The 11414-nt window shown below is 46.7% G+C and overlaps 1 protein-coding gene across 1 annotated transcript; it reads left to right on the top strand.

Moving 5' to 3' along the window:
• Positions 1–2888: 2888 nt before the first annotated feature.
• On the top strand, positions 2889–3884 carry FBLL1 (fibrillarin like 1). The gene has a single exon (XM_007077660.3). It carries the CDS (start codon positions 2889–2891, stop codon positions 3882–3884), a length of 996 nt encoding a protein of 331 aa, XP_007077722.2.
• Positions 3885–11414: the final 7530 nt, after the last annotated feature.

The following is an 11414-nucleotide window of genomic DNA, read 5'->3' as shown; positions in this document are numbered from 1 at the left end:
CCTGCAGTAGAACAATTAGATGCCCTCCACACAATTTCTCAGAGAGTGCTCAACACAACTGAGCCCTCATCTCCCACTGCAGTAATCTGCTAATTAATGTGTCCTGTCTTAGCCTTTCTATCTTCCTGTCTCATTTTCCCATCCCCTATATGTGATTCCTGGGATTACCTCTTAAAAAACCACCTGGAAAAAAAAAAAAAAACCTGGATCCATGTTCTTGCCTCAGGGTCTGTCCTCCAGAGAAATAGAACCAACAGTATAGACAGATTGATCTATATCTGTACCTAGATCTATATCCACATCTACATCTATATATAGATATTACAAAGAAGTGGTTCACACAATTAGAGAGACTGACACATTCAAAATCTGCAGAGCTAATGTGGGAGTTCAAATCTGAAGGCAGGCAGGCTGCTATAAAACCAGGAAGAGTCAATATGCCAGTTCAAAGGCTGTCAGGCAAGAGAATTCTCTCTTACTCTGGGATGGGTGAGCCTTTTATTCTATTTGGGCCTCTAATGGATTGAATGAGTCCCATTCACATTATGAAGGGCACATTGTTCTATGTAGTTAGGCTACTGGTTTAAATGTTAATTTCATCCCCAAACATCCTCACAGAAACACCAGAATAAGTTTGACCAAACATCTGGGCATTCCATGGTCCAGTCAAATTTATCCATAAAATAAACCATTATAAGGTCTGATTTGGGGGAAATCTTACCAAGGCAGCAAGCATAGCTCATCATTTTGGAGAACACTCCTCAATTTATAATGATAACGAAGCCTCTAAGGAGAATGTTTTGTAACAATCATCCACCTCAGGAACTGTACATTGCACTCTTTGACTGCTTGTCCACATTCCAACACATAAACTTATGGCCCCTATTAAGGAGGCACTCTAGCCCTCTGAGAAAACCAGACCTGGTGTTGCTGTCCATGAATTTGAAAGAGAAAGAGTCCAGGATGAAATAAAAGCTTTATTTGGCATGTGCACATTCAGTACACCCTGCCTGACATTTGCCCCGATCTTCAGGTACGTTTTGTCTTTCTCTGGAGCAGGCACTTAATTCCACTAATAGGGAGGTCCACGGGTTGCTTATTTCACCTACCCACACCACCCTTATCCTGCCCTTGGACAAGTCCCAAGTCGGTCCTCGGTTGGCGTCGCTGTCCGTGGTGCTGACTGAAAGTTCAGGCCTTCACGTTACACCTGTTTTCTACTCTTTGTGATGCCCACCGTGTTTTGGTTTTGTTTTTAATGCTCAAAATGATGATGCAGACTGAACGAGTGGATTTTTGAAGAATAAACTATAATTCAGGAATAAACATGAGATTTTTCCTGCTTGAGGTGTGTTACAGGATTTAGGGCTTGGGTTTTTGTGTCCCCATTCACACTGAAGAAACAATTTCTTGCTGCCCCATAATCCCAGAATGAGTTCTGGGATTTAGTGCAGTTGATGGAAAGGAGCAGAGTTAAAGAGAGAGAAACCAGGGCTGCAGCTTGTAGATTATTAACCATTAAAGAGGAGTCAATCTCTGGCTTGGAATTTTCCCCTTTCTGACCTACATACATTCCATCAGAAAGTCCTATGACTTCTGTCTTCTAAATATTTCTCTTGGATTAGTTTACTTCATCTGACCTCTGCAACTTCTTTGACAACAATGATCATTATCACAACCGCCATTACCACCCTCACTCTAGCAGTTCTAATTAGTATCATTGGTAATTGTTGGGATCATCCCTTTAGGATAAAATTTTTAAAGTAGAATAAGTCAAAGTATAGATATATTGTTTAAGTGTACCAATTTGCATTCTCATAAACGTTGTATAAGTGTGCAAGAGCCATTTTTACAAGGGTGGCAAAAACTCTAAGAGGCATTTACTTAAAAAATTAGTGCATTTATTGTATGTAAACTATATGTCAATAAAAAGACTAAAAGAAATACAAGAAAGAAAGAAAGAAAGAAAGAAAGAAAGAAAAGAAAAGAAAAGAAAAGAAAAGAAAAGAAAAGAAAAGAAAAGAAAAGAAAGGCTAACAGAGTACTTATCATGTGCCATGTCTGGGATAAGTGTATGTAGCACTTTAAAAAAACTTTTGAGGGCGCTTGCATGGCTCAGTCAGTTAAGCGGCCAACTTTTGATCTCAGCTCAGGTCTTGATCTCAAGTCCCGAACCTGAGATCACGAATTCACCACCCAAGTCGGGGTTTTATTAAGCCCAGCGTTGGGCTCCAAGTTGGGCGAGAAGCCTACTTAAAAATCAATCAATCAAACTTTTGAGATAGGTTCTGTTTTACAGGTGGGATGTTGAGACTCAGTTCCAGAAACTTGTCAAGTTGAAACAAGAATCTCAGAGAGGGTCAGGGAAGCTTCCTGAGACCACACAGCAAGTGGCACAGCAAGAACTAAAGCCGATGCTGTCTTCTTCACCTCTCGCAGCGGAGACGCTTCCTTCCCTGCACCCCAGGAGAAGTGCAAAGGGTGTCTGAAAGATCAGGAGACGAGCAAGGAGGAAGGGGAAGATTTATAAGGCAGCAGGCTGCAGCTGCAAGAGGGTTAGGAAGGGGGGCTTCCGGGGCTGCAGGGTCGCCAAAGCGGGTGTGATGCAATCACGCCAGCCCCTGCGTCAAAGGGCGGCTCCAAGGATGGGGGGACTGCGGTAGAGCTGTTCCCGACTGCCGCACACCTTGCCCCGGCCTCCCACTGTGGCCAGCCTACCTAGCCAGCAACCGCTGCTAGCAATCTTTGTCCCACGCCAGGACCACCATCCAGAACCACCGGTGACCCCTGACAACGGCTCCAAGCCACTGGTAACCCCTAACAACCACCGCCAGTTATCTGCGACACCTTACAATCCCTGCTAGCCACCCGGGGGCCCGGGGCGCGCCATGAAGTCTGCCTCAAGTTCCCGCGGCGGTGGGTCCGGTGGGCGTGGTGGTGGCGGCTGGGGTGGTGGCTGGGGCGGGGGTCGAGGCGGAGGAGGCAAAGGAGGAGGAGGGGATGGCGGCCCCGGAGGCAAAGGCGGTTTCGGGGCGCGGTCGCGTGGCTTCGGGGGCGGAGGCCGGGGGCGGGGGCGCGGAGGCGGGGACAGCAGGGACCGTGGTGGCAGCGGGCAGCGGCGTGGCGGCGTGGCCAGGAGCAAAAACCGCCGGCGGAAGGGCGCCAATGCCGTGACGGTGGAGCCACACAGGCATGAGGGTGTCTTCATCTACCGCGGAGCGGAGGACGCGCTGGTAACGCTGAATATGGTGCCGGGCCACTCGGTGTACGGCGAACGGCGCATCACAGTGACTGAGGGCGGCGTGAAGCAGGAATACCGCACATGGAACCCCTTCCGTTCCAAGCTGGCAGCCGCAATCCTGGGCGGGGTCGACCAGATCCACATCAAGCCCAAGTCCAAAGTGCTGTACCTGGGTGCTGCCTCGGGGACCACGGTGTCTCACGTCTCTGACATCATCGGCCCCGATGGCCTTGTGTATGCGGTTGAGTTCTCCCACCGCGCTGGCCGCGATCTGGTTAATGTGGCCAAGCAGCGAACCAACATCATCCCAGTTCTCGAAGATGCCCGGCACCCACTCAAGTACCGCATGCTCATAGGAATGGTGGATGTGATCTTTGCCGATGTGGCCCAGCCTGACCAGTCCCGCATAGTGGCTCTGAATGCCCACACCTTCCTGCGCAACGGGGGCCACTTCCTTATTTCCATTAAGGCCAATTGCATTGACTCCACTGCATCTGCTGAGGCGGTGTTTGCTTCAGAGGTGAGGAAGTTGCAGCAGGAGAACTTAAAGCCTCAAGAGCAACTGACCCTGGAGCCCTATGAGAGGGACCACGCTGTAGTCGTCGGGGTCTACCGGCCCCTTCCCAAGGGCAGCAGCAAGTAGCACTCAGCAAGGGCTGTCCTTGAGATCTCCCCAAGACTGTGCTGTGTTCAGTATATGTGTTTTCTTTGTGTGTTGTTTTTCTTTCTTCTATTAAATGGTCTAAAGAAACAGTACCCAGGTGTATCAGGAGGCCAGACGGTTTTGCTGCAGTAACAATCAATCCCCAAATCCCCAAAAAGCTGAAGTAGCTCTTGATAGGAACCCATCAAGGGACAGCATGGGAGCTGTGCTTACTCTAATCACCTAGGGCCCTGCAGGCCCCTCAGCTTCTCTTCACACATGCTTTCTCATCACAGGGGCAGGGAGTAGAGAGCTGGGGAATTGCTATTAAGCCTGTAAAGTCCTCATTGGAATTGAGGGGGCACTTCGGTTTACATTGGCAAAGTTACACAATCAAGCCTTACTCCAGGGAGTGGCACTGGATATTGATGGAAAATAGTATAGTGTAACACACTTAATTTGTCTGACTCGAAGCCAAAGTTCCAGTACAATATATATTTAGTACTTTACTCCTCAACTAAGACCATTTGCATTCCCTAGTTCATTAACTCATCATACCAGCTCTGAGATGGCTTTGTTAAACATTTTCCTTTTGCATGGAAAACAACAGGGCTTCTGAAGGTACATTAGTTGCCCAAGTTTGTATAACTAGTTAGGAGATAGAATCTAAATCCTAATGTTTGGGCTCTAAATTCACTGCTATTTCCTCTATGCCAGTGGGATCTTAACTCTCCTCTGCATGGCCCACACTGGACAGATCGCAAGTCCCAACATGTGGACACACACAGAACGGAGTTCTGTGGTTTCATTGTATTCTTTCTTCCACTTCCCTGTGTTACCTTTAGATTTCAAAAGAGCAAAACAGGGCAGGGAGGTAGGAGATGGATCTACTTCACAGAGTGTTCCTACTGCGAGGCATAATATGCCCAAAGTGGTATCAACAAGTGTCTGAGAAACAACCATATAAAGGACTTCAGAAAGTACCTGTCTCTGAAAGCCATTTCCTACAGATCTTGAGTTGCTGGACTCATTACATTCAATTCTGGCTCTCTAAACTAGCCCAAAGGGAGTGGGAGAATAAGCAATCCCAGGAGAGCTGGGAATGTTCCAAAACCAGTCCTTTAAAAGACATTTTATTTATTCATTTACTCATACATTAAAGAAAATCCCCATTGCCAATTGCCAAGGTCATTGATATTGAGTCTGGGAATTATTACTCAGGAATGCATTATTAGGAGAATGGTTCTGCCTTCCTAAAGATGTGCTGGGGCAGAGACTGAAGTTAGTCTGCATTTTCTGAGAGGATATTTCCTGAACAAAATGAGATAAATTAGATTTTTAAAAAGGCATCCATCCATCCCTCCTCGCCTCCCTTCATTCCCCCACCACATGCACACCAAAGCTATACTGCAAGCCAAGAGCTACAGTTCAGATTTGTTGTCCGGAGTGACACAGGTGAAATAGGGTGAATGGAATAAATGTCTACAAAAACCCAACTAGTCATTTCCAAAAAAGAATGTGAAATCTTCATTACAATCCTGAAAGGCAAGGATTGTTTTTCCCATTTAGTGAGAAAACTACAGTTCAGAGAGATGACATGGCTTGCTTAAGTTCTTCCCATAGGGCTTTCAGCCATAAATCAAATACACAGGAACCTGACTCAGAAATCTGTAGCCCTTCCATGGAAATCTATGCTGGCTCTTTTGCTTTGAAAAGCCCTCTTTTCAGTCCTAGGCTTATCAATTTGATGCTGGGATGAACCCCTGAGGCTGGGGATAGACTTGCAAGAAACTTCCAGAGCATTACAGGATCCAGCCTCTGTCAAAGTGAGCTCAGCCTCAAGAAGATACACTTGGTTCTTCTTTACAGGGTGTCTGTTCCCCAGGGTGGGAGACAGAACAAGGAAAACTCAGCCTCTTTCCTTGGCAGGAGAACCCTCACATGCATACACAGGGACAATTTATACTTCATGTCTGAACCTGCTTGAGATGAGACTATCAATGGAGAAATGGCATGAAAACAGCCTCCTAAAGATTGTCTCTGAGTTGCAGATGCGTTCCTGGGCCAATGGAACAACATGGTAAGTACCAAGAGAAATATGGGAATTAGAACTAAGGGAAAATAGGAAGGAAGCTAGAACCTGATTTGGAGAATAAAGGCAGGGAAAAGTATGGGACTATAACTCCAGGGGGCAGTGAGGCCCAGGAAATAGGCAGCAGTGAATGCTCAGGGTCACCTGAGATGCTCAGGGCCAAGAATGTTTGAGTTCCCAGAAGGTATTAAACTGTGATTTCTAGGTGTCTTAGACTGCTTGGGCCATCATTGCAAAATACCACAGTCTGGATGCCTAATTTTCTCACGTGTCTGGTGGCTGGAAGTCCAAGGGCAGGGTGCCAGCACAGTTGGTTTCCAGTGACCCTCTCCCCTTCACTTGTTGATGGCTGCCATCTCCCTGTGTCCTTACATGGCCTTTCTCTATATGCATGGTAGGGGGCAGAAGGGGAGAGGAGAAGGGGATAGGGAAAGCTATCTTTTGTGTCTCTTCCTCTTTTTTTTTTTTCAATTTTTAATGTTTTATTTATTTTTGAGAGAGACAGAGACAGAATGCAAGCAGGGGAGGGGCAGAGAGAGAGAGAGAGAGAGAGAGAGAGAGAGAGAAAGACAAAGAATCTGAAGCAGGTTCTGAGCTGTCAGCATACAGCCTGACACGGGGCTTGAACCCACAAACCATGAGATCATGACCTGAGCCAAAGTCGGACTCTCAACCTACTGAGCCACCCAGGTGCCCCTCTTCCTTTTCTTATAAGGACACCAGTCCTATCAAATTAGGGCCCCACCTTAATGACCTCATTTAACCTTAGTTACCTCTTAAAGGCCCCATCTCCAAATACAGTCACATTGAGGGTTAAGGCTTCAACACTTGAATTTAGAGGAACACAGCTCAGCCTATAACACTAGGGAGGGACAGGAATCTTCAGCTAAAATGCCTCTCTTACTGGCTTGTGAAGATTGACTGAGGAAACCCACGTGCAATGCGAAATACCTGCACAGAGCTCTGCATGTTGTTCCTCCCTCCCAGCTTTCCTCTTATTGGCAAGATAAGATGACAAGTTAGCTGAGAATTAGGAATTAGCATAAAAGCCAAAGGTTGCATTGGAATAGGGGTTGGCAAACTTAGTAGGGTTTCAGTTGGGCCCGATATTCAAGCTGAAAGCTGGATAGAAGTTGTTGCTGAGTTTCAGAGAATCAACTGCCTAGCAAGAGCCACAGCAGAGCCTGGCCCAAGCATTTAGTGCATGGCCTCCTGCAGTCACCTCTGCAGCAGGTGCATGAAGGTTAAAAGCTGGTACTTGAGGATCAGGAGTGATGATCTCTGCGCCAAAGTAAGTCAGCACAAGCTGGTGCGGGGGAGCGGAGAACACACAGATCCAATCTCACCTACCCTCACCATCACCATGATGTCTGTCAGCCTCCCCCTGCCCAGATGCCTTCTGGGATAAAGGGAGGAAGAATAGAGAGGGTGAAGACCTGTGAGAACGGAACTTTATCCAAAAGAGACTGTTTTAAACTGGAAGAAACCAACTTCCTTTAAATTGGCAGTTTCCTCCTGAGCTGCAATCCTACTACAAAGCAAGATGCACATCTGAGCTGCAGTGAGTATGTTTGGATTCTGCTTCACTCGTATTTTTCAAGCACTTATGAGGTCTCAGGCATGGAGCTAAGCATTATTTGATTTTAAAAATATTATTTTACATCTCATTATGAGAAAAAATGTACCAGAAAAATACTGAAATGTAAATGTTCAGCTTAATGAATTGCTATAAAATGAACAGTGCTGTTGGAGCTACTTCTAATATTTGTGTGGTCTGGATAAAGAGAATATATGAAAGCCCCTGCCTGGCCCATGGCCTGCCCTTCCTCTTTCCACCCCTCATCTCCTGCATACCCTGAAAGGCCTCATGCACACGTCTGTAGTATCCCAGCCTTCAAATCCAAGTTCTGTCCCCATGCCCTTTAAATAGCCTTCTTTAAGGCACTCTATGGGACTAGAGTTGCAAACTGGAAGTGTTATCTCCCAGGAGAACTGGCCTGGGGAATACAATAGAAGCAGGTCCAGGCTGCCCAGGCTGGGTTCTGGTGTCTGATCCACGATCTAGAAGATGGGGACATGGGCTCCTGGGGTGCATGGCACTTGTTTCCTATGGCCTCCTTGCCCTGTGGGACAAGGTGCTGACAGAGGAAGGCCAGAGCAAAGTCCTGTAAAGTATGGGGCCCAGAGAAGGTGTTCTCATTGCTTATGTCTTAGAGTGGCCCCTTTGTCTCTCTACCCACACAAATGTCAACATTCCTTCTTAAGGAGGCAAATCTAACTCTTTCAAGTAGTCTTCCAGGCCTTTGGGCCCAGAGGAAATCCCTCTTCTGAAAGCTCTTGATTCATGTTCTGACTGAGACAATATCTAACTATGCACATACTATGTGTCAGGTGCTTCCAGACAACTTGTTTAACTTAACCACCCCCTTGGAGGCAAGGGTTATTGCCCCCATACGACAGATCAGGAAACTGAGGCTCAGGAAAGTGATATGAATCACCCAATGTGGTTTGGTTAGAAAGTGGGAGATCTGGGATGTTCTAGAACAGGATTATGTTGTTTCTTTAAGTTAGTGAAATTAAAATCAAATACTCTAGGGAAAGACTTGGCTTCGGTGTTTTATTTTTTTAATCAGTCCCCCAGGTGATTCTAATGTGCACCTAGGGCTGATACCCACTATTTAAAATCCCATACCATTCTTGTCTTTGGGAAAGGCAAATTTAGGACAGTATTTTGAATAACTGAAAGACAAACTGAACTTTTCTCCAGTACCTGCTGGTACTTGGGGCCTCTATGACAGGCCAGGATATTCCCTAAGATTCCAAAGACGAGGAGGATTAAAGTGTATGCTTGAAAACAAAGTTACCGATGTTGCTGTCCATTTCGGCCCTGAGGGCTGCATGCAGATCATGTTTGTCAAAAGTTCAGCTGAGCTGGGAGAGCACTGAGCTGTCAGGTGTCAGAATTAAGTTTTAATTACTGCCATGGAATGAGCAAGAAGCTAAAACTAGAGAAAGTGCTGACTCCCCTATTCCATCTGCCCTGCTTGAGGGTCAGGGAGATAAGAGCTCCATGATGGGGGTGGGCAGTCATCTCACACTTTCCAGCATCTGGAACAAAAGGCTTCAGCAATTTTACGGACCCTAAGGTAGGTGGTGGCGGGGATGATGGGAAAGGCTAGGACTGGAGAAGTTCTGAGTACTAAGTCAGAGAGGGGAAAAGTGTCTTCAATTTTTCCTGCTGCCTCCAGAAGGTGGCAGAGGTGCCTGAAGGAGATCTCTAAGGCTTCAGATAGAGACCTATATATGGAGGGGACGGGGTAGAAGTGTAAATTTACCTGCCGGGGGCCCAGAGTCCTTCAGAGACCTCATGTGCAGGCTGTGCACCAAATCTGGCATGGAGAGGCGGCTTCCCCCTGTGCACCTCCCGGCACCCTATCTGCCGAGTAAAGCCTTTGTGATCACCTCTGATCAGACATGAGAGATTACACATCTATATTTAATCAGGGGCCAGATTCTGTGATGTTTATTTCCTTATCCAGACTCTAAGTAGTACTCAATACTTAAGTTGTCTTGTATGGGCTTTTCTGGCTCTTGAGCAAAACCATTTATAGATTTCTTTCCAAAATGTTGCCTTTGCATTTTCCTTCTATTTCTCATGCTTGCCATTCCCACTCCCTGGTGGCCACCAAGTCTCCAATCAGATATGGCTCTATGTCCACTGTCCATTAAACACTTTTCCACCTACTGCCTCCAGCCAAACCTCTGCCTGGAGGACCTGGTTGCCTGAAAACATCACACAAGAATTCTGGGGAGCCTCTGATTTATAGCTGGTCAGTCAGAAGCACAGGTAATAACCAGGGCTTACTGTTGGCATCTGACGTTGGGAGTGTGGAATCTTGGGGGACTGAGCCCTCAGCCTGTGGGATCTGAGGCTATCTCCAGGTAGGGAATGTCAGAGTTCAGTTGAATTGTAGGACAGCTAGATGGCGTTGGAGAATTGGTGGTGGTATGGGGGGAAAATTGTCTCCACATTTTGGAATTGGGGCACAGAACCGACTTAGGAGGTGGGGACTTTGAAAAGTGTTTAGGTCATGAAGGCAGAGTCCTCTCCAATGGGATCCGTGCCTTACAAAAGAGGCCCCCAGAGGAACCTGGGTGGCTCAGTCGGTTGAGCATCTGACTTCGGCTCAGGTTATGATCTCCCGGTTTGTGAGTTCGAGCCCCGCGTTTGGCTCTATGTTGACATCTCAGAGCCTGGAGCCTGCTTCGGATTCTGTGTCTCCCTCTCTCTCTGCCCCTCCTGCACTCATGCTCTGTCTCTCTCTCTCTCTCTCTCTCTCAATAACATAATAAATGTTAAAAAAATTTAAAAAAATGAGGCCCCAACAGGTCTCTTCCCCTTCTGCCACATGAGGGCACAGCAAGAAGCTGGCGCTCTACAAGCTGGAAGAGCACCTTTACCAGAATCCAACCATGCTGGCTCCCTGACCTCAGACTTCAGACTCCAGCACTGCGAGGAGTAGGTTCCTGTTGTCTATAAACTACCTTGTCTGTGGTGTTTTGTTACAGTAGCCTGAATGACTAAAACGGCATCTGGCATTCAAAGCCCTCCAGGGGCCAACTTCTGACAACTTCAATCTTGTTTCATACTGCTTTGAACTTTGTTTCAGAACCTCTAAATTGCCTGTATGGCCTTGTGTTTCATACTTGTGGGCTTTGCTCATGATCATTTCTTCCTGTAGAGTAGTTTCTTCTCCACATCCCCTATTTGACTTACTCCTTCCTCATGCTTTCAAGACTTGACTCAGACATGTCCTGTAGGTAGTCTTCCCTGTCCCCTCTTCCCATGTCTCCTGTTTCTTCTATCTGTCCTCTCCTCTGCTTAGGCTAGAATAGGGGCCCCCCGGGTGGCTCCATTGGTTAAATGATTGACTCTTGATTTCGGCTCAGGCCATGATCTCATGGGTCTTGAGTTTGAGCCCTTCATCGGGCTCTGTGCTGACAGCGCAGAACCTGCTTGGGATTCTCTCTCTCTCCCTCTCTTTCTGCCCTTCCTATGTCTTTCTCTCTCTCAAATAAATAACTTAAAAAAAAAAGGCTAGAATAACCCTGTTGTTCTGCATTTCTTTTGGTCAGAGAACTTACTACATCTTGTTAAAATTGTTGTTTATGGTAAAAAAAAAAAAATATGGCTACATGCAGCAGCCATTGTGTGTGGCAGAGTGCTCTATCTCTGCCAAACAAGAAGGCTTTCAGAAACACTGGACAAAAAAAGCTGAGGGGGAAACCAGAAGTTGTTTTTATGGAAAACAGTATCTTTCTCTTCTCCGTGCTGAGCTTGGAGACTGCTTGAGATTCTTTCTTTCTCCGCCTCCCTCTCTTTCTCTCCTCCTCTGCCCCTCCCCTACTTGTGCAACCTTTCTTTCTCTCTCTCTCAA

The sequence above is a fragment of the Panthera tigris genome, chromosome A1, assembly GCF_018350195.1.
Source record: "Panthera tigris isolate Pti1 chromosome A1, P.tigris_Pti1_mat1.1, whole genome shotgun sequence".
Lineage (NCBI taxonomy): Eukaryota > Metazoa > Chordata > Mammalia > Carnivora > Felidae > Panthera > Panthera tigris.
The sequence above is the reverse complement of the archived record's forward strand: the minus strand, read 5'-3'. Positions and strand labels throughout refer to the sequence as shown.